The sequence below is a fragment of the Embiotoca jacksoni genome, unplaced genomic scaffold (assembly GCF_022577435.1).
Source record: "Embiotoca jacksoni isolate LCO1_2020_lvr unplaced genomic scaffold, fEmbJac1.0.p SCAF_25, whole genome shotgun sequence".
Classification (NCBI taxonomy): domain Eukaryota; kingdom Metazoa; phylum Chordata; class Actinopteri; family Embiotocidae; genus Embiotoca; species Embiotoca jacksoni.
The window spans coordinates 3,612,313-3,636,425 of record NW_027185376.1 but is presented as its reverse complement, the minus strand read 5'-3'; the positions used below and the strand labels follow the sequence as shown (position 1 = coordinate 3,636,425).

Sequence of the window (24,113 nt, the reverse complement as noted above, 5' to 3'; positions counted from 1 at the left end):
ACCATAGAGCGTTGGAGAAGTTGCCCCCAAGATTGATCTCCTCCCCACCTTGTACGGCGCTTCAGAAAAACCTGACTCGTCCTTCTCTTTTTCTTCCTCTGTGCGAGGGAATCCCTGTGGCAAGCGATCGGTCTGTTGTGACCAGCGTTCAATATCCCCCTGGCTGAGAGCGATGGGAGAGCGGTGTGGTGTTGGATCACGCCGGCTGGCTGGCACAAGCGCGCGCACACACACACACACACACACACACACACACACACACACACACACACTTCTTGTTTGTACAAATGAAGGAGGTCGTTGACGGGTGTGATGCATGAGCCTCTGAGCTGACAGAGAGAGGGGGACAGACAGCACTGGAGGGGGTGTGGAGGGGGGCAGCCGAGAAAACCTAATGGCATGATCTAATGGCAATTCTTATTGAATCAATAATCTCCATGCTGAGCAGACAGGTCCCGTTGGCCGGCTAAATCGACAAACAGGTGCTGATAGCGGCGGCGCGGCAGGTTATTCATCTTCCCCCTGCCAGCTTATCGGCCAACAACTGTAAAAACGCCACCAAGATGGATATAGGAGGGAGCCGTGCGACAAGGGAACGCAAGGGACACGGACGCTGGGGACACTGGAGCCGTCTGTGACGTATGAGAGGCGCGCACGCACACACACACACCACATACATGCACACACACACAGGTGCAGACAGTTTTCTTGGTCCAGACCGCTGCTGCTTAGGTACACGGCAAACACCAACAACAACCATAAACGCAGACAGAACTAATTTTACATTTGGATTTTTCAACAAAATAAAAACATCTGATTTAAAATGATTCTCTTCTCCTTCTATGCCCGTTCTGAAACCCTCACCCTCCACATGCTTTACTGTAATACACACAATCATACCAGTGTTTTTTTTTTTTTTTTTTGTGTGTGGATTTTTTTTTTTTTCTCAGCTATTTGCCCACTTCAGTATCCATCTCCATGTCTCCTTATCAAACCCTCTCTGGGACGCGGCCCTCATGCATTAGAATGCAAGCGTGCATGAAAAGAGGGCCTGTTTACAAGGCAATTTCACTAAGCTGTGGGACCCGCAACACCGTTTAGCTTTATCAAACACCGCCTAATAAATCATATGCTCTTTTGTGATGTCAGTTGGTGAAGTGCTTTGTGTAAAGAGAGAGAGAGAGAGAGAGAGGCGGGGGGGGGGGGGGGGGGGGGAGTGGGGACGAGCATGCAAAAAAGGCAAAGAAAGAGGGAGGGAGGAAATGAAAAGGGGGGGAAGTGAGACTAAGTGAATGAGGGAAGTAGGGAGGATGAGAGTGAGTGAGTAAGTGAGTGAGTGAGTGAGTGAGCAGGGGGCAGAGAGCTAGAATTGGCATGTGTAATTCAGCGCAGTCTTTTCATCTTAGAGTGAGATACTCTAGACAGATAAGGAGCCTAATCCTTCTCCTGATCAAAAAAAAAAAAAAAAATCTGCATTTTACCAATTAAAGGCCTGTGCCAGCAGCCAGAGAGAAAGAGAGAGAGAAGGGGGGGGGGGGGGGGGAGGCAGGGAGGGGCGGGGCAGCTGCCTTCAGACTGCGCCTGCGTTCATCTCCTCTCCCTTCAACACCGGGGAGGCGCCGCAGCACGGGGGGGGAGAGCCAGCTTAACACCCCCCCCATTCTGAGGACATAACAGCGCCACCTTACGAAGGCAAGGCAAGCCCGGGAGAGAACGGGAAACTGTGGAGGGCGGAGACGGCCTGACGGGGAGCGAGAACACACATGTACAGACCCCCAACTCCATGACACACACACACACACACACACACACACACACACACACCTTTATACTGCACAGTCTGCCACATCCTGCCAAAGTCAGCCTGCTGCTTGCAGCCGTTGGGAGTTTTGCGAGCACACAGGATCACTGCTTTTATATGGGTTTGGGTTCATGTTCAAATATATAAACTGGAGAGTAAGAAAAGATGGCAATTCATCTGTCAAATCTACGCGATGAAAACTTTTATGCTGATTCACATTTGATCACCTTTCATACCGGAAGTAGTTGTTCTTTTTTTTTTTTTTTTAATGCCCTTTACACGCAAGCAATGACTCCACAGCCACTTCAAAAACTGCTTTGCCACACAGGCGACAATATGCTTATAAAAGCAGTAAAACTAATTTTACATCTCCCTCGTAGATTTCTCCGTGGTGAACAATCAGTAATAGATCAATGAGAAAATAATAATAAAAAAAAGATTGTTGAGCAAGGCCATATTAGGGAATTATGGGAGTGTTGGGGTTGGCATCTCCGGCGACAAACCCGAGTGGGGGGGGGAGGGGGGGGGGAGAGAAAAAAAAGGCCTACATCAAGAGAGACATTAAAGCCACCAGGCCTTATCTTTTAAAAGTACTCCCTTCAAGGGGAAAGAGGGGAGGGATGGGGGGCAGAAATGAAAGAGAAAAAGGGAGAGAGGGAGAGGTCCGCGCCCCCCCCCAAAAAAAAAAAAAAATATGGGGAAAGCAAAAGAATGTCGAGCGGGGCGGAGGGGAGGGCGATGGAGAGGTGTAGAGAGTGGAAATGTAATAAATGAAATAAATACAGCAAACTAAAATTGACACCCGCCTCGCTTTTGCTGACTGGGTAGGCCAGATAAGTGAGCCAAATTGCACAGATCTGATGTTTATCTTATCGGCGGCACCGAGAGCGCTTAAACGCAGATGATAAAGGGAAACGCCGTGGCATGTCATGGTAAGAGCATGTTTGAGGGGGTAAAAATATGCATTAAGAGCGCGGCAGGAGTGCTTTTTGAACAAGGTGGAGAGCGATGAGGGTGGCTGTGAAGGCTTAATTCGAAAAAAAATTAGGCCAACCACAAAGAAGAAGAAGAAGAAGAAGAAAAAAAAAAGGGGACATTTGAATCAGTGCAGCCGTTACTTTTTCTTTTTTTTTTAATACTTCAGAAAGACGGGTTTTTTTTCAGTTTGCCACCACAGCAGTCAGTCACATTTTTTTTTTTTCCACACACACTTTACAAATATAAATCCCTGTCTAAACTTTGTGCAAAAGCTTGCGGTTAAAACGGTTACAACCAAGGAGAAACTGTTTTTTTTTTTCTCTCATCATGTTTTTTTCCCCCCAAAGCCATTTCAGAAGACAAGTACAGGGGGAAGGGACGCTCCATTGTTTGGTTATATGGAAATCTCCATTCCCCCCCCCCCCCCCCCCCCGGGCCCACCTCCCCCTCACCCCCAAACCCCTCCCAGTGTGTGAGGAGAGCCACTGTGGTCCAAATACTGTACTTATCCTATTACTGGAGGGGGGTGGGGGTGGGGGGGGGGGGGTGCGGAGAGATAAGAGCATTTTCTCGTCCGCTCTGCTGAATTAGAGGGCAGGGATTCTGTAGGCGAAGACTTTTTATTGGCATCTCTCTGCATATCTGCATGTGCATAGAAAATGAGAAATAAAACGTAATATCGGAAAGTCAAATGCCAGGAAGGAAAAAAAGAAAAGAAAAGAAAAAAAAAAAAAGAATTCCAAGATTGGAAATATGGAAAACTAATAAGGATTGTGTTGCTACACCGCAATCTGATAATAAGCGCACGCTTGGCGAGGTTAGGCCCGGATAGTATACGTGGAGGAATGAGAGGGCATTGCTTTGTTTGGATGGCCACCTGGTGTGACTACAGTAGGGTGGAGGGAGGATGTGAGCAAGATCCCTCCCCCCCCCTCCGCCCCCACACACCCCATTAAGAAGCCGTCCTTCCCCTCCTCTCCTCTCCACCTTAACTCATCCCGCCTCCTGAAACAGGGGCAAGAAGTTGTCAAGAGCCTCAACCTTTGAGCTGAGCCCTTCAAACACGGGAGGCAGCCCATTCCGTGCAGAGGATATCAATTATAGATAGGGGTTACCACCGCAGCTAAGGATTGCAATGTCAAGACGGCAAATAGACAGCTGTGGAGAGCTGAGGATCTTTCTATCAGATGTGTGCTGATGTGTGTTTCACGTGTGCAAGCGTGTGTGCGTGCGTGCGCTTCACCGTCCCTTATATTGGTGTAATTTCATCACTTCATAAACTTCAGTGTGCTCTCTCGGTTGGCTGACAGGTTCACAGGCCGCGCGGCGGTAGCAGAGCTAATAGTGTCAGTGTAAGTAGCCCTAGTGGGGGCGACACCACTGTAATGTCATTAATATTTAGCTTTACAGCGAGCCCTCGGGCGCGGGACGATGAGAGCCCCCATCCATCCACCCATCCATCCATCCATCCATCCACCCACCCCGGGCAGTGTGAGAGTTCTGATAACAGACGAGGGAGGGGGTCCGGTCCAGTGTACAGTACACAAAGCTCACATCCTTGACTCTGGGAGGCTTAACCCGCCAAATCAGTTAACGCCGTTCAGCTGTGAGATGTGCTCTCCAGCTTTTTGAGCCCATTACCACCGTCCCTGGATCCAATCAGGAATCCAGCGGCAGTAACAGTCAATGCCTGCAGCTCCGACTCCGACTGCAGGCTGCTGCTGCTGCTGCCCAGACACACAGGCAGAAGTTGTGGCCTGATAGGAGGGCATTGTCCAGAATAGCACAGCTTCTGTTGATGATGCTGGCAACTACTGAGCTTGAGGAGAGAAACAGTGAAAACTCCCACAGCATACTATAGTAAGCTGGTTCTGGTGTGTGTTTTCTGAGCTGCATCCTACAGTTGTAAACGCCCTGCTGTGTCTCGCTGTCTACCTACAAGAACAGGCAGATTTCTGGAGGAGAACTAAGGTCAGGCGGGAACACTCCTCTGCCCAAAATATAAATCATCTGCCAAAGAGCAGCTAGCAAATGCTCAGTTTACTGTCTAAAGCGTTGAAAATAATAACTTAGTTACACATGCAGGAGTTATGGAAAACTTTACCTTTCGTTTAGAGCCGTGTGCCGTTGCACATTGCACTTAAAAATGTTCACATTTTAACTCTACTTCTTCGGCTACCACTGTAAATACTCCACTGTGTTCACCAGCTGTTTGTTAACTGTGTCCGTCTGCCATTTGGTGTTTCAGAGCTTTTGTGGCAGATATCAGCTGCCTGCTGGGACTGAAATTGGCTCTACGAGAATAGCGGAAGCCATTTTATTTGCTGTCCTGTGCCGTTATTGTTAAGTCAAGTTCTACCCCAAAGCAGTGCGTATAATTAGAACCTTTATTGTGAAAGGTCCTAATCAGTGAGCGTGCGCCAAAGACTGGCGACACCTGGTGGCTCGAAGTTGCAATTGCAACACCAAGATTTGGCCTAAAACCCAGAGCTTTTATCGTGAAAACTAAACAATTCACATAGGCAAAACGTATTTAGATTAAAAAAAAAAAATCGTTTTAGAAAGTACGACATAATCTCAAGGGGGTTAAGTATCGCAAAAGCGCGTCGGAGGTCCCGTCATTAAAACGGCATATATTTTAGCCCGCAGAGATGTTGTTTACGCGAGCGGCTAATTCTATTTTAAGTCAATTTTGAATGTATTTTTTTTTATAGCGCGCAAATCACAACACGTTAGCTCCATTCAAAGTGGGAAGAAAAAAAAACACTCTTGGACAGGAATAAAAAAATAAAATAAAAAAAACTTCCAACACTGGAAAGAAAAAAAAAGAAGAAAAAACTGCCTTTAAACTGTAAGAAACCTCCAACAGAACAGAACCAGGGTTAGAGGTCGGCGGCCATCTGCTCCTGGGTTAAAACTACCCTGTCATTTCCACAGGCATGATGTGAGCGCTGGATGTGAATCGACCGTGGATCTACAGTCTGAAAGTCAAGAGAGAGAGAGAGAGAGAGAGAGAGAGAGAGAGAGAGAGAGAGAGAGCCGGACATCACGGAGGCTTTTTCACATGAACCACAACTACAGAGGCCCTGACCGACGTGAGATCCTGAGGTGAGTACACTCTTCCCTTCTTGTGTTGTGTGTGTGAGTTTAAACACCACAGCAGACCTCTTTTGAAAAAAGTCAACAATCGCCACTGTGCACATGTGGGCTCAAGCTGTCGTAACACTGCATCTGTTGTGTTGTTGGGACAGTTGATAGTTGGTCTCTTTGTTTTGAAAATCAACTCCATGCTGTCATATAGGAACTATTAAGCTACAGCAAAAAAAAAAATGTATATGAAAAAAAAAAAAAAAAATCACGTGATATAATGATATTATAAGTGCATGTTTATTATCAAATATATTGGGAGTAGGTTTGAAATGTAGTAAGATTTTTTTTTGTGTGTGTGTTTGAGAGTACTCACTTGTACTAGCTGCTCCTGGGTGTCAAACTCACGGCAACAGTTCTCCCAGTGACAGTTCGTCTCATAAACCACCTCTGGCTCCTGTTTGCTCTCGTCCTTGTCGCCTTCCTCCTTCACCAGAGTCATCCCGTCAGGATGATCCTGAATAACAATAGCAAAAAAAAAAAAAAATCATAACACCAACACTGTATACAAATAAAATAATCGGTGTAATTCAATATCAGGATCCAGATAATAGTGCACAAGCAAAGGGAACTCCCTCCCAACTTTAGTCTGTGCAAACCTGTCATAAAAGCAATTTCTCACATGAAAGGCAAAGCCCCAAAAAATTATTGGTTACAGGTCTTGCCCGCGGTGGTCCTGTGAGCGTGGCCTGGTCTGGCCTGCATGGGAGAAAAGTGCAGAGAGCGGAAATGTTGCACCGAAAGGCCCACTCTGTATTTGGGAGGTTGTTATACGACAGGACCGGGGCGAGTATTTGAGGAATCTAAACCCCTCTTCCTGCTGTAGGTTTGCTCTGTTAGCTCAGACATATTTCACTGTCACAGTTTAGGCTGAGTAGAGCAGGGAGTTGGTGTGGGGCTAATGCAGGAGAGGCAGGACTTCCACTCACACCTCGGGCTGTATCCGCTGCTGCTTGAATATCGTTTTCTTTTTCTTTCTTTTTTTTTTACTGCACATGCAAACACTTACTGTTATCACATTTCTCTTTCATTTTATCCAGCCATTTAAAATTTTGATTAAACAAAAGCAAAAAACAATTTCCCTCTAGTGTCCCAAAGATCAATGGATTGTTTCGCTTCGGAAACTGATAAGAGCAGGGTGGGAAACTAACACCAACATGCAGCCAAATGCAGGTATATAAATACACACTGTGGCTGGTTTATTGTTGTAGCCACTTTGGCAGGTTTCCAGCATTTATATAGGTTCCTTATTCTGGTGAAAAAAAAAAAAAAAAAATCCATAAATAATCCCAAACTGGTGAATTTAGTGTTTTAGTTTTTGCCAAAACATGAAACGGTTCTGACAGATAGTTTCAGTATGCCAATGGACTCTGTATGTGAGAATAAATATTGATCATTTTCATAAGTGAAGTCAATCCCCACCTGTACGCTCAACACGCCTGGGCTCGGCAACTCTTCCTCCGGTTTCATTTTGGAGCGTTTGTGGTGCATCGGGTCGCCTGTGCTGCTCACAGCGGATTCACTCGTTGGTTTGGCCTGTGGAAAGAAAAAAATACTTCAGCATTTACAACTAGGATTTGATCATTTTGAGCCTCCGGTGGCATCGTGTTGACTTCGTACCGGTTGGTATTTTTTTTACGATTCTGGCAGCGTAACAGTGTGTGGTGGCGGGGTGTGGTTAGCTCAGCTGCAGGGGGTGGAGAGTGGGAGGGGTACACCGGGCAGGTGTAATGAGCGCAGTTGAGCCGAATACAAACTGATGAGCACAGCTGAGCTGGATGTGGACTGATGCTGTACGTTTCTTGTCCAGCCTTTCACAAAGCACTACTGTTTGTGCTTTGAATGTCACGACAGAGCCTCTCCCGGCTATTAACAGACTCTTAATGCAACCTGGTCAACTACCCAGCATGCTGTTCAGCAGTGTCAATTTTGTAAATGTACAATTATTATTGTTACGAAAACAAATTGTTGTGTGCCGTCGTGTTCTTCTGGTTATAATGTTATAAATGTTGGTAGGAGCACTTTGTAGTGTTCAATGTCATGAACTTATAGACACCGGACTGTTTTATGAGTGCGTATAGTTCGCTGCACAACACAAAACTGTTTCGATGCTGCAGGTATGGTAGTATAGGATAATTTTCTATTTTTCAGTGATTATAAACCTGTGGGCCAGAAGAACCAGTCCACTGCCTTGCATTGTGTTGTCTTCATGGATAATTACATTTTTTTTTTTTTAAATTTCCTGATATTTCTGGTTTTATCCCTTTATGGTTTTATTAAAAATGCATGTGATGCTTATAAGTCAATCCCTCATTTATTTAATCAGCCAGAAAAAAAAACACAACTGTGGTTGAACTATAATGATTCCTGCATCCCAAGTCCCAGATAAGAGCTTTAACTGAGTTAATGAAAAACTATGCAATTCAGTGTATCACATTAGCTACCCTAATCATTGCAATTAAAACATACTCATGAACCAATTCAGCCAATGGATGACCTGACGTTGGCCCCGGCTTAAATGTGCTCTTGGGGGAATTCTTGTTGCATACCGAGCTTGCTGAAAGAATCACCAAGGAGTTTTTAACTTCTTGGAAAGGAGATGGGTTTTGTTGGATTTCTGCTCCTGAAAATGGTTTTTCCATAATATTGAGTTTTTCACCGGACGCGACAACCTCTCAGTCTCTGCTACATGGAACACATTTGCCCTATCTTTGATATCCAGCTGTGGCCCCGAAGCAATATTCTGTTTATTCAGGAAAGGCAATTTTGGTGCGCCCAATTTGAATGAGGCCTCATTTGTGATAATGTAAAAATTCAAGGAATGGGAAACAGCGGGGTGGATGGGTAATAAACATTGAATATTTACTTCAGACGTGGGCCCGCACATACAGTAAGGGGTTGAGGAAGGAGAGAAAAAGCCCCTTCGGATCCATCCATCCATGTCAATATTCCCTTTCTATATCCTTGTTCCCTCTCTCGTGATTAATGGAGTCAGCGGTGGGATTCTATGCTAACAAGCCCCTTGTTGTTTGCTGCAGGCACGTTGTGGGCCGCGCTCGGCAGTCTAAAAAACAAGAGACAACACAAGTAGGAGGAAACTCCCAGGAGAGGAGCGCGCCGAGGGGCGGGGGGGGGGGGGGGGGGGGTCCTGCCTGTACCACGTTAGCTCGCTGCGTTTCGCTCAAGACGCGGCTGGCATGCGACGCCGCTATCTATTACCCGTGATGATGAATCGCAGAGGCGCCGGCCCGCCGCTCTCACCTGCGTGGAGTCGTTGGAGATGGCCGAGCGCTCGCTGGCGCTCAGCCCGGATGGGGGGATGCCAGGCACGGGTCGCTGGGTGGCGAAGGCTGGCGTCGGGTGGATGAGGGGAGGACTGTGGCCAAAGGCGGAGCCCACGATGCCCGGTTGACGACCCATTAGCTGCTGGTGCACGTGCAATGCCACCGGGGTCGGAGGGTAGGCGAAGCTTAACGCTGGGCTGGAGAGAGCAGAAGGAAATGGGAAGGCAGACCAGTTATAGTGTATAAAATAATCATAAAACTAAAGTCCCAACTTCACTAAAACATCAGTTGCAAAGGCAATGAGGCAAAAAAAAAAAAAAAAAAAAAAAAAAAAAAGGGGGAAAGATAGTGAGTAAATGGATTGTTCTGGATAGCTCCTCATCCCTGAGGACAATCTGACAGGAGACGGTGTGGTAATGCTGGAACCACGGGACTGTCGGCAAATCCCTGCCAATGAGGTGTTCGGCTTGTTAACACAGTGAATTATCATGTGGTCTCTGTAAGGCAGTATGTCATTCCTCCACTGGGCAAATGATACAGATGATAAATAATCTGCAGTGTATCTTATAGCCACGTAAGTGAAGCAGAATTATTTCTCAGTCTCTGCGCAGGAGAGTTGTTTCCTCTGTAGTTTATTAACCCACAACCTGAGCTAACTTTGTTGACCCCAGAAGCCACCAAGCCTCCTCCGGGGTCTGTAAAACCACTGGTGAACCGCCAGATAAACACAGATCTGTGTGGCTCAACAGCAGTGGCCTCCATTCATCCTGAGCCCCGACGCTTTCGCTCTCACTGCGACCCATATGTCTGCTGATCTTATTACGAGCCGAGTGGAAATCAATGGGCCGAGACACATTTGGGGGCCCATCCGCTTGTCAAATCACTCATCAGTCTGTTGGCTCTGGCTATTTGGGCCCTGTCACTTGGACAGTGGCTGAGTGTGCAGCATGATTGATCAGGCTCTTCTTACAGATTGCTGATCAATGGCTGTGGGTGGGGCAATGTATCTTTCCTTTTCCCGTCTCTACTCTTTTCTTTTGCTTCCCTTTGCGATCCTCCGGTACCGGGGCGTGATGTATGCGATGTTTCCACGAGGTGTACTGGATGACTGACACAAGCCGCCGGGGACGCCGGCTGACTCGCTGGCTGGGAGATCGTCACCCACATGGGGGTTTGACATGGACAGCGCGCGCACACGCACACGCACACGCACACGCACACACACACACACACACACACACACACTTATTCACTGCACCACACACTTTCTTTAACCTTCTGTCATAGACATTGATAGTGCAGAATAATACGGTAGCATCCAGAGGGAAATACAGAGGTTTTCCACAACAAGGATGCTGTATGGAAAATACCAATCAATGATATTAGAAAGTCATTTACGACATCAATCCCTCCTGGGGAGATTCTGTCGTTTTGATTACATTACGGGCGGATGCTAATTCCTGAATGACCACGTTGAAAGAAAATTAGGGATGGGAATTTTCAGGAGGTTTTAAGTCTCACGTCCAAGCAGAGATAAACCTTTATGACATCAGCCCGTGAAAATAAAAATAACTTTAATAACCTGAAATCTTTAAGAATAATTCATGCAGGGAAGTTTTCAAAACGCAGCCTGCTACCTGATGGCTCCAGCGGAGAGGTGACCGTAGGAGCCGCTGGTGGAGGAGCTGGAGCGGGAGTTGTTGAGCATGGTGACGAGGGAGTTGGGAGAGTTGCGGATCATGGTCTGCAGGTCAAAGCTGTGCTCGGAGAGCGGCGAGATGGGCAACGGGCGCTTCCTGCTGGGTCGGGATGGGAGCCTCGGGCTCGAGAAACGGGAGCCTGAAAGCAGAGGGAATAGGAGTAAGGTTCCAGGAAAGGAATGAGTGCCAAGTGGCTGCTGTGAAAGTGAAAGCTTAACAACTGTAAATGAACCCTTATCAGCTCCTTCGTTTTGTCTTTTTTTTTTTTTTTTTTTTGGGGGGGGGGGGGGGGGGGGGAAGAGAAAAGCATCAGTTAAATTCCAAGAAATTATCAGAGAAGAGCATTTCCCGGTTTACACACGATTTCCTGTTTGACTTCATCCAAACTCTAACCTAATCTAACCCTAACAGATGACATTTTTGTCAATCATTAGACAAAAGGCTCATCTGAATGAGTGTTCGGCTGTCACTTGATGCACTGCTTGCATTTCATCCATGAGAAAACATGCCTTTTATGTTGGAGAAATGCTCTGACTGTGTATGGTAATATTTAATCAAGTCCAATTTGACTCGTTATTCAAATGCAATCAGTGTTGACTGGAAATACTAAAAGGGGTTTTGAAAAGGTAAAAGGCGGAAACGGCACAACCATTCTCTCTGCACATACAATGAGCCACGGGTAGAGATTAAAACATGACTTTTGTTGTCTTTTCACGTGGAGATGTCACAAACAAGACAGAGAAAAACAGGGAGAGATGGAAGGAGGGGGGGGGGGAGCGCTGAGGGGATGTCGTGCTTTTGTGCGTGAACTGACACAATGACTTTGTGACTCAAGACTTGGAAATAAAACATTTTGAGTTATTTTATAAAGGCAAACAAAACCAGCTTACGCAGCCCCGATAACCCCCCCCCCCCCCCCCCCCCACCCGAACCCCTCATACCCCCCACCCCCATATTTACGTCCCCCACAATCCATCCATCTCCCAAACGTAAATGCTCCATCTCCCGTTTGACACATCCAACGATTGCAGAACGCTCCATTCACATGGTAATCAGAGTGTGTGGATGTGGATGCGTGTGCCTGGATAGCGCTGTGGTGGCAGCGGTGGTGTTCTGGCATACGTAGGCCTGAGTTTCTTCTCCGGCATGGAGCTTGTATGGAGAGCAACACAACCCCTTTACATTGTCATTATATGGAACATCTCTCTCTCTCTTTTTTTTGTTGTTGTCTTTTTCTTTATATTAGTGAAGGGGCCGCTGGGGAGGATGTGCACATATGCAAACCCTTGAGCACACACAATAGCAAAATACAATGTAGTCTGTCACGTGACAGATTTTTTTGGGATCCAGCTAGAATCATATATGTTATCTTCAGCCAAAAAGATCTCGCATCCTTCTTATTTGAACAAATCCAACCTTCTACGTCCCAAATTTGACACATCTGACACAAGCTGAAGTGAGTGTTAGGGACAGCCTCCACTTGTAGTGAATTAGGAGGAGGGGATGGGGTGGGAGGGGGCGGGGCGGGGGGGGGGGTATTGCTGAGGAGCAGGACCCGTGTCCCACCACTGCGAAGCCTCATGGGAGTGGTGTTTATTAATGCACAGCCCAAATGATAAATCGGCCAACCGGGGAGACAGAGAGAGGAGCGTCCCGGCTCGTAGCGGCACTGTCCCTCTAATTTCCTCTTGATTTATGGACGGGATGGCTGGTTACTCGCCGCGCCATTAATTCTCATGGCCAGGGAGGGCTCAGACAGGCCAGACTGACGGCGGTGGAAATAAAAGTTGGCTCCAAAACTGGGGTTGAACCCCGAGCGACGCAACGGGGGGCCACCAGAGAGGGACGCAACGACAGGGGAGGGATGGAGTATAAATATAAGACTGCCCACTTTTTCTTTTCTTTTTTGGGTGCAATATAAAACTTGACATGGAGATGTAAATGCACTGTTACACTATTATCCTGCTCTGAAATGACTATTATTTTGTAATTGTGAAGATCAAGTGTTTCTTAATAGATAGTTATTTGCTAAACATACGGTTCAAGAAATACATTTTTATATTTTAGTGTATTTAATAGTTTACAGCACACTATGAAGCAAGTTGTAGGTAAGACATTTTTATATGTTTATTCATTTGTCAGCAATTATCACTTCTCAATGAAGTTATGCTTTATATTTTAAAAACTGTGTTACTGCAATGTTTTTCTACAATCTATTCACACACCAGCTTCCACATACAAGTGCCCGCAAGCCCCTCCTGAGTTATAGTTGTTGACAAATAGATTAATAAACATCTGTTTACAGCTACATTATAATGTATTATTTACAATTATTAAATGTTTATATTGCCTATAAATGCTTTACAGGCAAAACCTATTGAAGGTGTTACCTTATAATTAATAGCTACAATTAATCCGCTTATATGAAACAGTTGCAGTGTTTACAATGTTTAAACATTACTAAAAGCCAACTTGTTTATATGAAAAACAACTTTCTATTAGTAGGAAAAAAAACAAACGTAAATTAGCTAATACGGACCACAAATAAAGACCTTGGAGTAGCGTAGACTTTGGTCATAGTGATCTATGAGAGCTATGCTGCTAATTAGGCTGTACGAACGTAGACAATAGCCCATTAAAGCACAAATAGGCAGGACAGGCCCATTGTTTCATTAACAGAGCTCTCTCTGAAGGTAATTACACTGATTTGAAATAGACTAAAATAGCTGCAGTAACATGGTAGCCCAGATTATTAGCGAAAGCCTCTTGATAGACTCTGCTCTTTGTATGTTTTTTTTTTTTTTTTCTCCTGAAATCCACCAAAGCTTTAAAGTGTTAATTTTTCAGGCATAGGAACACACATTGTTGAAACATGATGAGTTATTACCAGCAATGATCACAGGCGATTTTTAAGTGAGGAGCGCCGCATCTCCACTTAAATTTAGCCGCTAATTGTTTTGTTTCAGTCTATTAATCTTAAAAAGTGACACAGAAGAAAGGATTTCTCCAGTGATGAATGGTGGGACATTCCAATTCCCACTTAATAGCAATTAATTTTCTGATACCCGCAGAAGTTTGGCTAGTTTTAATTAGTTTATACTGAGGAATAGGGGGAACTTCACCCCGGATTTCCATGAAAGCAGCGTCTGCCTGACTAAATACATTCTCATCAAAGGGAGCGGGGTGAGGCTGTCCGACCTTTCTAAGATTCAGTGTGCGTTTAATTTCCTATTTACACTTTAAAATAACTCATTAGCATAAGTCCTCTGCACACAGTCCCGAGCCCAACACCATAAGACAATAGCTCATTTAAAGCGTGTCACAGTAAAAGTTGCAGATCCCTCCTCGCCATGGTTGAGGTGTAGCTCGATCTATATATAGTACAGTATAGGTGCATTGTGAAAAGCGCAATTTAATGGTTGAATTCCCTCTGGGGCCACCCATGCTTTAATGTGCAGGTACCCATAATACTTCAAGGTGCTATACCACTAAGGATGGATGTGGTAGGTGTCTCTTCAGTAGCGGGGCTAAATTTGTTATTTTTCATAAGAACGTAGACTCCAAATCTGTTAATTCAACACCATTTCTAATAATAGCAGCATTTCGTTCGGTAGTTAGGACCTGACACATACTACAATATAGCCCCCGTGTGTAGTGGTGTAAAAACCTTTCACTTTTCAACCGCACGTAATCCCGGTTTTAACCTAGATGCTTAGACATTGTTTGATCTGCAGATCAACAAATCTGTGCTTAATGGGCTGGATAAAAGCATTCAAAAAATGCATAAAGTCACTGGTCCAATGAAAACCACACATCTCTATATTTGGTAGTGTTTAATTCTGTAGAAAAGAATGAAGGATTAAGTGCTCCTTTATGACAAATTTATCCCGTTTCCTAAATTAAACAAACCATTTAAAAGCCTATTGGATTATCTGTAAAATGCTTGGTGAAAAAGCAGAAAACAGTTCATGAAAAGTTGATATTTTTTGGAGATGCGGTTTTCCTAGCAACAGTGCAAACCTAACATGGATGTATAAAAAAAACAAAGAAAAAAACAGAATAATGAATAATAGTCCTTTAAAAAAAAAAAAAAAACCCTCCCGTGTCCTTCAACTCCCTCTCGAACAAATTGCTGAATCTGGTTAGAGCTTTGAACCTCGTGTCATAATAACCAATACTTATGAGAAGCCCCTCTTGGGAGGAGTTTGTGTTTGTTTATATGTTCAGATCGGTGCAGACTTACTGTCCATGGCCTGCAGATACTCCATGTGCAGGGCGCTGGCACTGCTGGCCCCGGCCGTGGACGCCACAGACGGGAGGAGGTCGGTTGCGTACGGGCTACGGTGGCCCGCCAGCAGAGCCATCTGGTGGTAGTACTCGGCTGTGGTCAGACCCGTGTGAGGGGCTGGAGAGCAGGAGAAAAGGTCGGGTCAGCAAAATGGAAACGAGGCGACGGAAGAAAAACAAAACAAAACGAAGACAAAAAGTGAAGGTTATGGACGAGGAAATAAACAAGACAAGAAAGGGGAAGGACAAAAGTGATTAGGTGGCGAGACACGCGTGACGGGGAGAGCACCTGCACAGCGTTGCGAAACTTGCGTTCATTTACATTGGATGATAATCAGCTCAGCAGAACGGTAATGAGCACATTAGCAACACCGTCAAGTTGAGCAACACAGCTGCACGGGGAGTATCACCTGAAGTGGAGAGCCTCACTGGGGATTAGCGGGTGCTTGCTCAGAGATTACAGTGAGTGTGCATTAGTGTTTGATTGATGCATTCATGCCGAGGACGGCATAACTGATCGTCTTACAATGCAATTCTTAAACAGCCCTTTCTCCTCTCCTCACTGTTCCTTGATCACTCGGAGAGAGAGAGCGCGCGAGTGTGTACAGTATATACTGTATTTGTGTGTGGTAAGAGTATGTGGGCTGACACATCTTTTGCCAAAGATGATGCTCGTGTGTTTTACACATCCGGGCTGCAGTCTGCAGATATGCAACCTGCTCCTCGACTCTGCTCCTTTAAACTCTACAGGAAAACAAAAGGCCTAAATCTGCCCAGATAGATCTGCATGCACAAAGATACAGCAGACGATTCTGCCTCCGCTTCACTTCCTCTGTCTTTTTCTCTTTTTTTTTTTTCAAATGTCTCTCTTTTCCAAGTCATTCCCTTAGTTATAGAGTGCTGTAAGTCCTTGAACCGTAGCCTAAAAATAAACATCTGGTGGTGGGCTTCCGTATGCAAATATTCAAAGAAAGAGAGAGGAAAAAGACTAACACTGTGGTTTTGGATGCAAATATGGAATCGGTTCAGACCACTGAGTGCTGCAGCTCCCTTTCCCCCCCCCACCAATTGAAGAAATAAAGAGAAAATAAATAAAGAAACACTGTATGAGGAGATTTCCTCTTAAGGCTGGCCTGTATGCCTGCAATATGCATCCACGATTGGTTGAATGAATGGAAGAAAAAAAATTCTAAATTAATTCGATCTGGCTTTTATGTCTTCAGTGGAAGGGGGGAGTTTCTTAATTGTCTCCAGTGTTCCGCCTTAGCTTTGCTTTTGCATTCAACCATAATGTGTCCCATTCAGCATGCATGCGCAGAAAAGGGCTTTGCTGAATTTCTAAATCAGAAACGCTGGCATCAGAGTGCGATCCTGGGGGCAAAAAAAAAAAAGTGGGGAGTGGGGGAAGGCTGACAGTGTGGCACTCGACGTGGAGAAGGCAGAGACATGCCTCAGGACTTGGTGAGCCACCGGGTGCTCCTTTAGCACAACAATAGGATCAGGGGCAAGCTTACCTCTGAACCCGTTCTCTTATAGAAAAGAGAGAAATATTGAGAGGAGGGGCGGGGGCAAAAAGAAGAAAAAAAAAGAAAGCAAATGTGTGGCAGCAAGAGGGTGGCACTAAATCCCACCCACTTTAAATCTCCATTAGATTCTGTTAATTAATTCATCATTATTTAAATGTACTTTTGGGTAGAAAAAAAAAAAATCTTTGCATATTGAAGAAGCCGGCTCCCTGTAAGCGTGGTGATATACTAACAACACAAAAGCTGATGGGTTAATTAATCACCGGATTGATTAAAGGAGTAATTAGGTGCCTCATTCACAATTCACAGCATTATGAAGGGAAAGAGGATCGTGTGGTAGGTTGGAGGGACTATTTTGATTTAAAGCAATCGGAGCCTGGCGCGCATTATGTTGCGGTAATGGAAAATTGGAGGCTAGAGAGTTTAGAGCTTGAGTATATACTTCCAGTTTTCAAAGAGCGACGCTGGAGTGCAGGAGAAGGGTTGAGTGAGGCTGCACGCAGAGACTCTCGGTCTTCACTTCGAAGCCGCTCTTAACAGACCTGGATGAGATGAAGGAGAGTGTGCCGGTGCAGAGGAAATGCCCGTTGCTACCTGCCATCTCAGGAATACACTTCAACACAAGGCCAGGAGCTAGAGTGGGGCTGTGCTGCCGAAGAGCCGAAAAGGCTGATTGCTCAGGACGCGAGGGCATTAATCACTGGGCCTTTGCAAGACCTATAAGGTGAATGTAGATATTTGGCAAATAAGCTCTTTTATAAGATGACTCTGTACGGTGCAAAATACAAAAAATAAAAAAAAGATATAAAATAAAAACCCGATAAGAAATTTCAAAACTAGCCCGACCTCCGAGAATGTATGGCGCGCCGCAGTAAGTCTAATTCTTTTGTTTCCAGTTGCCGGTTTGCTGCTCTCTCAACCCAGTTTATTTGCTAATATCTTCATCACGGTGACTAATTACCCGCCGTACATTTAAACTTCCACGAGTTCAGCTCACATCTCTCCATCCTTGTTTTAGAAGCTTTCTCACTGATCCCACCACAGTTGTTTACAAGCTATTTAGATCCGTTAGTTACTTCAGCTTAGCAGTTAGCGATGCTCCTGTTCTCACTCTCCTGCTCTCTCTCTGTCGCTCGGTGTGTTTTATGTTCAGTTATTCCTCAGGGTTACGTAATGTAGCATCGAACTCCATTGACGTAAATGATATTCTTTCAGTCTATATCTCATTTTCAAATATATCCATGTACCTTAAAAAGTCACCCAGCCCTAATTTCAGCGCTATTAAATACTAAAATCGGTATCAGTCTTTTAATCACGCAACACTAAGTTGCTAGAATTGGATTCATCCTATTTGTTGAGTGTGCGTTTACCTCTTATTAGTTTCAGCATTGATATTTAGAATCATTTTTATTTTATATTATTCAGCTGGTTCAGGCGTCCTTCTTCGATTGATTTCCCGGTCTGAATCCATTTTTGTGATCTCAAAGAAACAAATGCTCCCCGCAGGACGCCAGAACAACCCACCCTCCTTGCCCCCTCCCCCCCCTGGCCCCCCCCCTTCGCGACCCTGAACTTGAATCCGACCTCCCCTCGGTGCGCGCGGTACAACTGTATGTGACCCTGCCGCTCACTGATGCGTCCTCCTGAGGTCTCTGACATGACTCACAGATCAAAAGGATTATCTCCCTCCAACCTGCGCCCCCACCCACGCGGATAGCAATGCACTCATAATAGTCCATCCAAGCAGCTCCCTCACTCAGATAACATCTCACCAACCCCCCGGGTCTTAATAGAGATGGATCTGGTTGGTCTCTCACCTGACCTCCTCTGATCTCCAACAGGAATTAAACTGATTCGCAGAACTAAGAGTCCTCCTAAGAGCAATCGAACCTCACTAATCAATTTCAACAATCATTTTTTTTTAAGGGTCTATTGAGGCCTGATTTCTTCACCTCTGAGGTTGTGTGTGTGTGTGTGTGCGTGTGTGCGTGCGTGCGCGTCGCCTGTCGGTGTACGTTTCACTTTATTCACCATCTGCAGGGCTGAGGCCCCGGGTGGCTGACAGAACGGAGATGGAGGGGCTGCTGTGGAGGGAGCGGATGTAGTCCATGTATGGGTTGATGTAGGGGTGCGGCGGGTGGAAGGGCGACTCCGCCCCCACCGACGGGTTCCGCTGGGGCGAGATCCGAATGAGGGAGATGTCGGAGAAAGCCGGACTGCCCGCCAGCCCCGGAGGCCTGCGGAGAGACACACACACACACACACAGGGAGGGAGGGAAAGATAAAACATGACACATGGGCTATAAACTGAAAATCACTGACATCTGCTGAGGAAAAATGTGACGGATGAAAGCTGACGCTCATCGTTTCAAAAATCATTTTGAAAACTCATTTTTGAAGTTTTAAGTATGAAAGAAGTTTGGTTTGAGCTGAACCTGGTATCAATATTTCCGCCCAAAGGACTCCCGTTTCCACTGTTAATACCAGTTAAGTCAACACGTATATAAGAGAGCGGCCTCTTTGAATTCCATTGACCCCTCGTGTCACTAATTTTGAGTAAACAAAACAGAAATAATGAAAACGTCTTCACGGCTTTTAACGGGACATCATGTTCATTTAACCATGCCCGATATGTTCAGGTTTTCCTACCAGGGGCGGACTGGCGGTGGGGAAGGCCGGACAAACAGACTGCGACAGTATCTCTCTCCCTCCGGTCTGCGAGGCAGAGAGAGGAGAGCGCTGCATTCCTACTGCTCCCTACGCAGACATTTCCTCAGATCAAAGGCAGCTTTCACCGCTGCGTCTTAATCAGAGGGAAACGTTAGACCGAGCTCACCGCCGGGCCAGCGCCACAACCGACTCTTCGCCCGCCACGCTCACTGCGCTCGGACGACTTCGTGCTCGGCTCCGAGCTGAAACCGCGTACAGGAGTCGTACGTGACGGCGAGGCCTTGCGCAAAATCCATCGGTGAGCCTCGCGCCGGATCTTTCCTCTTGAAATAGAAAAGTGGGAGCACTATCAGGCTTCTCCTTTTACAGAGAACCTTTTTTTTTACTACGGATTGTCTCTTTTGTGTGAGATGTGAAATAAAGTTGAGAACAATCAGGGAAAAAAACTTCTTAGGAGCCAAGTTTGAGATGAACTAATTTGTCTCCCTCCTTTATAATTGGTTAGGAGGGCCTGGAAACTTCATAATGATGGCCTTCACCACAAAGGCCTTCCCCCTGAGGATGTGGAGAAATCCACATATCAGCCAGACATTAACAGGCTAAAAGATTAGACTGAATTAGCCCCTCTGCTTCTCTGCGGCTCCCCGGTGGACCGGTCTACTGTGACAAAAGACCCCAGGAGAAGGGGAGGATGAGTGGAAGAGGGAAAGAGAGAGAGGGTTGGGGGGGGTTTAAGAGGGAGGTTCGAAGGGGGGAAGGAAAGAGTGAGAGACCTGGCCCGCAGTTTGTCTCGCGGTGACCTTGAGCGAGGCCAGGGGGGAGCGGAACAGCCCAATTACGACCTCCGCCCCGTCCCCTGATTCCCCACCGGCCCCCTTCGTCCCTCCACTTCACAGCCCCCCTAATGAAAGAGCTCAGGCCGGGGTCAATAATGAGCACCGAGGAGCGGAAACAACACGCACACACACACACGCACACACTTGAGGACAGACACACATGCGTGCGCACACGCACACGCACACACACACACACACACACGTTTGCGCGGGGCCACATACAAAACTTCGTCGTCAGGACTCTTTGTGTAATTAGCCCGAAGGGGTTATCGGAGAGTTTTTTTTTTTTTTTAAAGGCTTTCACTGCGTTCCAGTGTGTGACAACATGTCTGAAGCAGACAACAGCACTCACAGGAGGGGAAACCATTAGAGGAATCTCTCTTAAAGCCTTTCTGTTAAAAGTGTGCTGAGGTGACAGCTCTCCGGATCATACGTGACATTTCAACATGACGGTCGTGGGAATTTTGTATTGTTTTTTTTCACCTCCATTTGATTAGTGTGTTTTGGCACGTCGGCTGTCAAACAAAACTCGTGATAAATGTTTTATTTACTCGACACCTCGCAGGCCATCATGAGGGCAACTGTACACTTCAAAACAGGTGTGTGTGTGTGTGTGTGTGTGTGTGTGTGTGTGTGTGTGAAGCAGTGTTTATGATAAGCAAGTCATGTGCCCACACGCCACCATTACATGCCTCATTTGCACAGATCATAACACAGCTGCAGAGTGATGTTCACTTTGTTGTCCCATGGCTGACCGTGCTCACCTACACACTCGTGCACGCAGCGGTGTGTGTGTGTGTGTGTGTGTGCGCGCACACGCACACACTAAACCTGCTCTGTCACTGATTACACAAAAGAAACTCATACAAACAGATGCGTTTTTTTTATTATTTTTTTAATCACGTCCTGCACCTGCTCACATTTTCTTGTACATAACTCAAAGTTGATTTCCATCTCAGGTTCCAGGAAGTACAGGCGTCTGTCTGTTTAATGGCAGACCATGTGGAACAAATGTCCCCGAAATGGCCACATATGACGTTTTTCACATTTTCTATATAGAAATAAAAACACAGGAGGAAGGGGTAAAATAGTTTTATGATTTTTTTTTTTTTTTTTTTTTTTTCCTTTTCTTTTCTTTTCCCTATTTGAGTGGAGCCAGACATCCACTCTGGCTGCCGTGACACTGATTAACCCTGTCGTGGTTTTGGCTGCGTCTCCCCACGCTGACCCTTGTAGTTAAATACCTTGTTTTTCCAGTTAACTTAGAATAGGAGCAGAACCCCTACTGGCAGGCCGCGAGTACTGAGAGGAGGAGGAGAAGAAGAAGTGTTCAGAAAATGAAAAAGGAAAAAGAGCACACATGTTGATGAGTAGGAAAATAATGGCACAGAGGAAGAGGAAGATTTCAGCCTGTTGAAAGGCGAGAAGGGAAAGAAAAAGTGAAGGAGAGAGGATGTGAGGGGAGGGGAAGACGCTTAGAGCATGAACAGTAGTCAGGAGGAGGAGGAGGAAACCCATGAAGATATGAACTATGAATACGGGAGGGAAGGGCGGACAGCGAAGAGTTAGGGGAGTTGGGAGGAAGAGGGGAGGAAAAAAAAAAAAAAAGAAGAAAAAAAAAAAAGATGTCTCCTGGGGAGCGGAGCCAGGTGTGAGGGGATTTGAGGAGGACAGCGGAGAGATGGATCGTTCGGAGGAGTGCGGCGTGTCTCCGAAAGAAAACGCAAGCGAGTGGCCGGTCCTCCATGTTCAGCTGCTCTCTCTCTCTCTCTCTCTCTCTCTCTCTCTGCAGGGCCGTGATCATCTTAGCATCTGCCAGCATGCATTAATCAACATGACAAAAGGAAGTAATCTGACAATGTGCAGTGTGTGTGTGCAGGAATGTTCACCCTGTGTGTGCGCTGATGTGCGATTAGGTGTGTGTGTGTGTGTGTGTGTGTGTGTGTGTGTGTGTGTGTGTGTGTGCGCCGATGAAGTGGCGTCTTAGATGCACCTGATTTTGAGATTTACATCAAAGCTGTACCGCAGGGTTCGCAAGCTTCTTCTCACCACAGAGGGGTGAAAAAAAAAAAAAAACTTCACTCCTACACTTCCTTTTATAGGTATATAATTCCTATTAACCCTCAAATGAGACATCCTGAAAACGGAGCACGAAGAGAGCACCGAACTCACGACATGTGGAAGCCATTTCCTTTCACGTGGCCTCGCTTAAAACCAGCCAGCGCCTCTTTAAGACATCGCATGTTTACACGGCGCGGTCTGTGGATTTTAAACTGTCGTCTTATTTCACTGGATGAATATACACTTGCCAAGTGTAAATATGCCCCCAAAAGGTTTTGAGGTTTCCCGGAGGGGTGTGCGTTCATGTAAACAGAGCTTGACTCTTTGTTTGAAACAAGGTTATATCAACACTAATAATTCCTTCTGTGGAGGAAAGCTTGCAGCAACACGCAGTTGCGGTGAAGGTTGATGACTTCACTCAGGCACAGAAGGTATCATTGTGGCACAGCAGTTCGACCTGCTGGTATTGACACAGCGGTCGGCTAAAATAGAAAAACCGTGCTTTGCGAAATGCTTTTAGCCCAAGCATGACACGGTCGCGCATGAAATAAGATGATGTGCGCTTTGCAGAAGAGTTAAAGGACGTTGGTGGAGTCAAAATCCAATAATGCAACAAGTGAGACTGTTGGGGGAGCATCGTGTTTTCATCCACAGCTTCTGGACCGCTTCAACTCCAGGAGGCAGGTTGCGACGGGTCGGCATGCGCTGGAAAATGTAGATTTCATTTTGGGGAAAGAAACGTGTGGCAACAATTATTTTGACTCAATGTCATGTCTACAGTAAATCTCAGGGCTTTGACGATGCCTAATTGTTGCTATGAGTGATGTTAGACTAGTTAATCACATTTTATGCTATTTATTTGCATACTCAAGTTACCTCAACTTGATGTGGGGAGTTTTTTTATTTTTTATTTTTTTTTAACATGCTGTAAAATGAAATTGATAAGCTGGCAGTTGCATAAATTCAGGCTATCATTAGCTAATTCGGTATCAGTATTATGTTTGTTGCATGGCTGATATACTTATCACCCCATCTGATACTATCATGATACTTTGGGTGCCAACTCAATGTTCATTGTGGGCAAATTTGGACAATTGTACAAGTATTGCAAATCAATATTATGATTGTCTGGGCACCTTTACTGCCAGCACTTCACAAAGGTCCCTGAGCTTCACTTCCCCCCCCCCCCTATCTGTTTCCCACAAAAACAAGTCCCTACTGTAAATGGTAACTAATTTAAATTCTAGATATTTTCCTTTCACTGTAGTATATATGGGAAGAACCTTCTCCAACAAAGTTCTATCATCGCAGCTAATTTGGACACCAAATTATTTTGTAACGGAAGGATGTACGATACCCTGAATACGGCGCTCTCATGGTGAGGGGAACCGAAGAGACGAAATAGTGCACATGCGTTGCACCTGCGGCCACATGGGGCCAAGTGAGGCGGGAACTGGGGGGGTTTGGAGGGAATTGGGATCAGTCAGGTGTCAGGTCCTCTTCCTGACCGAGGCTGACAGCACCCCCCCCCCCCCCTCTCTCTCTCTCCTTCTCCCCCCCCCCCCACACACACACAACATCACCTCAATCTCACCACCTCATAGAAACCCGCACCCTGCTCCCAGCCCCCTAACCCACCCAGGCACAGCACAACGCTGCCACCGCTCTGAAAGCCTAAACCAGGAGAGGAGGAAGAGAGGCGGCTCCTGACAGCGGAAACAGAAGCACTTTAAAGCTCCAAACCCTTTCACCGAGATCAAAGGGCCACAGGAACAGAGCCAGCTGAGACCCAAGGAGGGAGGAAAGGGAGCTGAGACAAGGGG

The 24,113-nt window shown here is 46.0% G+C and overlaps 1 protein-coding gene across 1 annotated transcript in view; it reads right to left on the bottom strand.

Annotated features, from left to right (window-relative positions):
- Positions 1 to 24,113, bottom strand: part of gli3 (GLI family zinc finger 3) — a 102,812-nt gene that overhangs the window by 8,972 nt on the left and 69,727 nt on the right. The window contains 6 exon segments of the mRNA XM_069159672.1: positions 6,243 to 6,383; positions 7,349 to 7,462; positions 9,188 to 9,407; positions 10,848 to 11,049; positions 15,154 to 15,315; positions 18,755 to 18,960. Of these exon segments, the coding sequence (XP_069015773.1) occupies positions 6,243 to 6,383; positions 7,349 to 7,462; positions 9,188 to 9,407; positions 10,848 to 11,049; positions 15,154 to 15,315; positions 18,755 to 18,960 (1,045 nt within the window).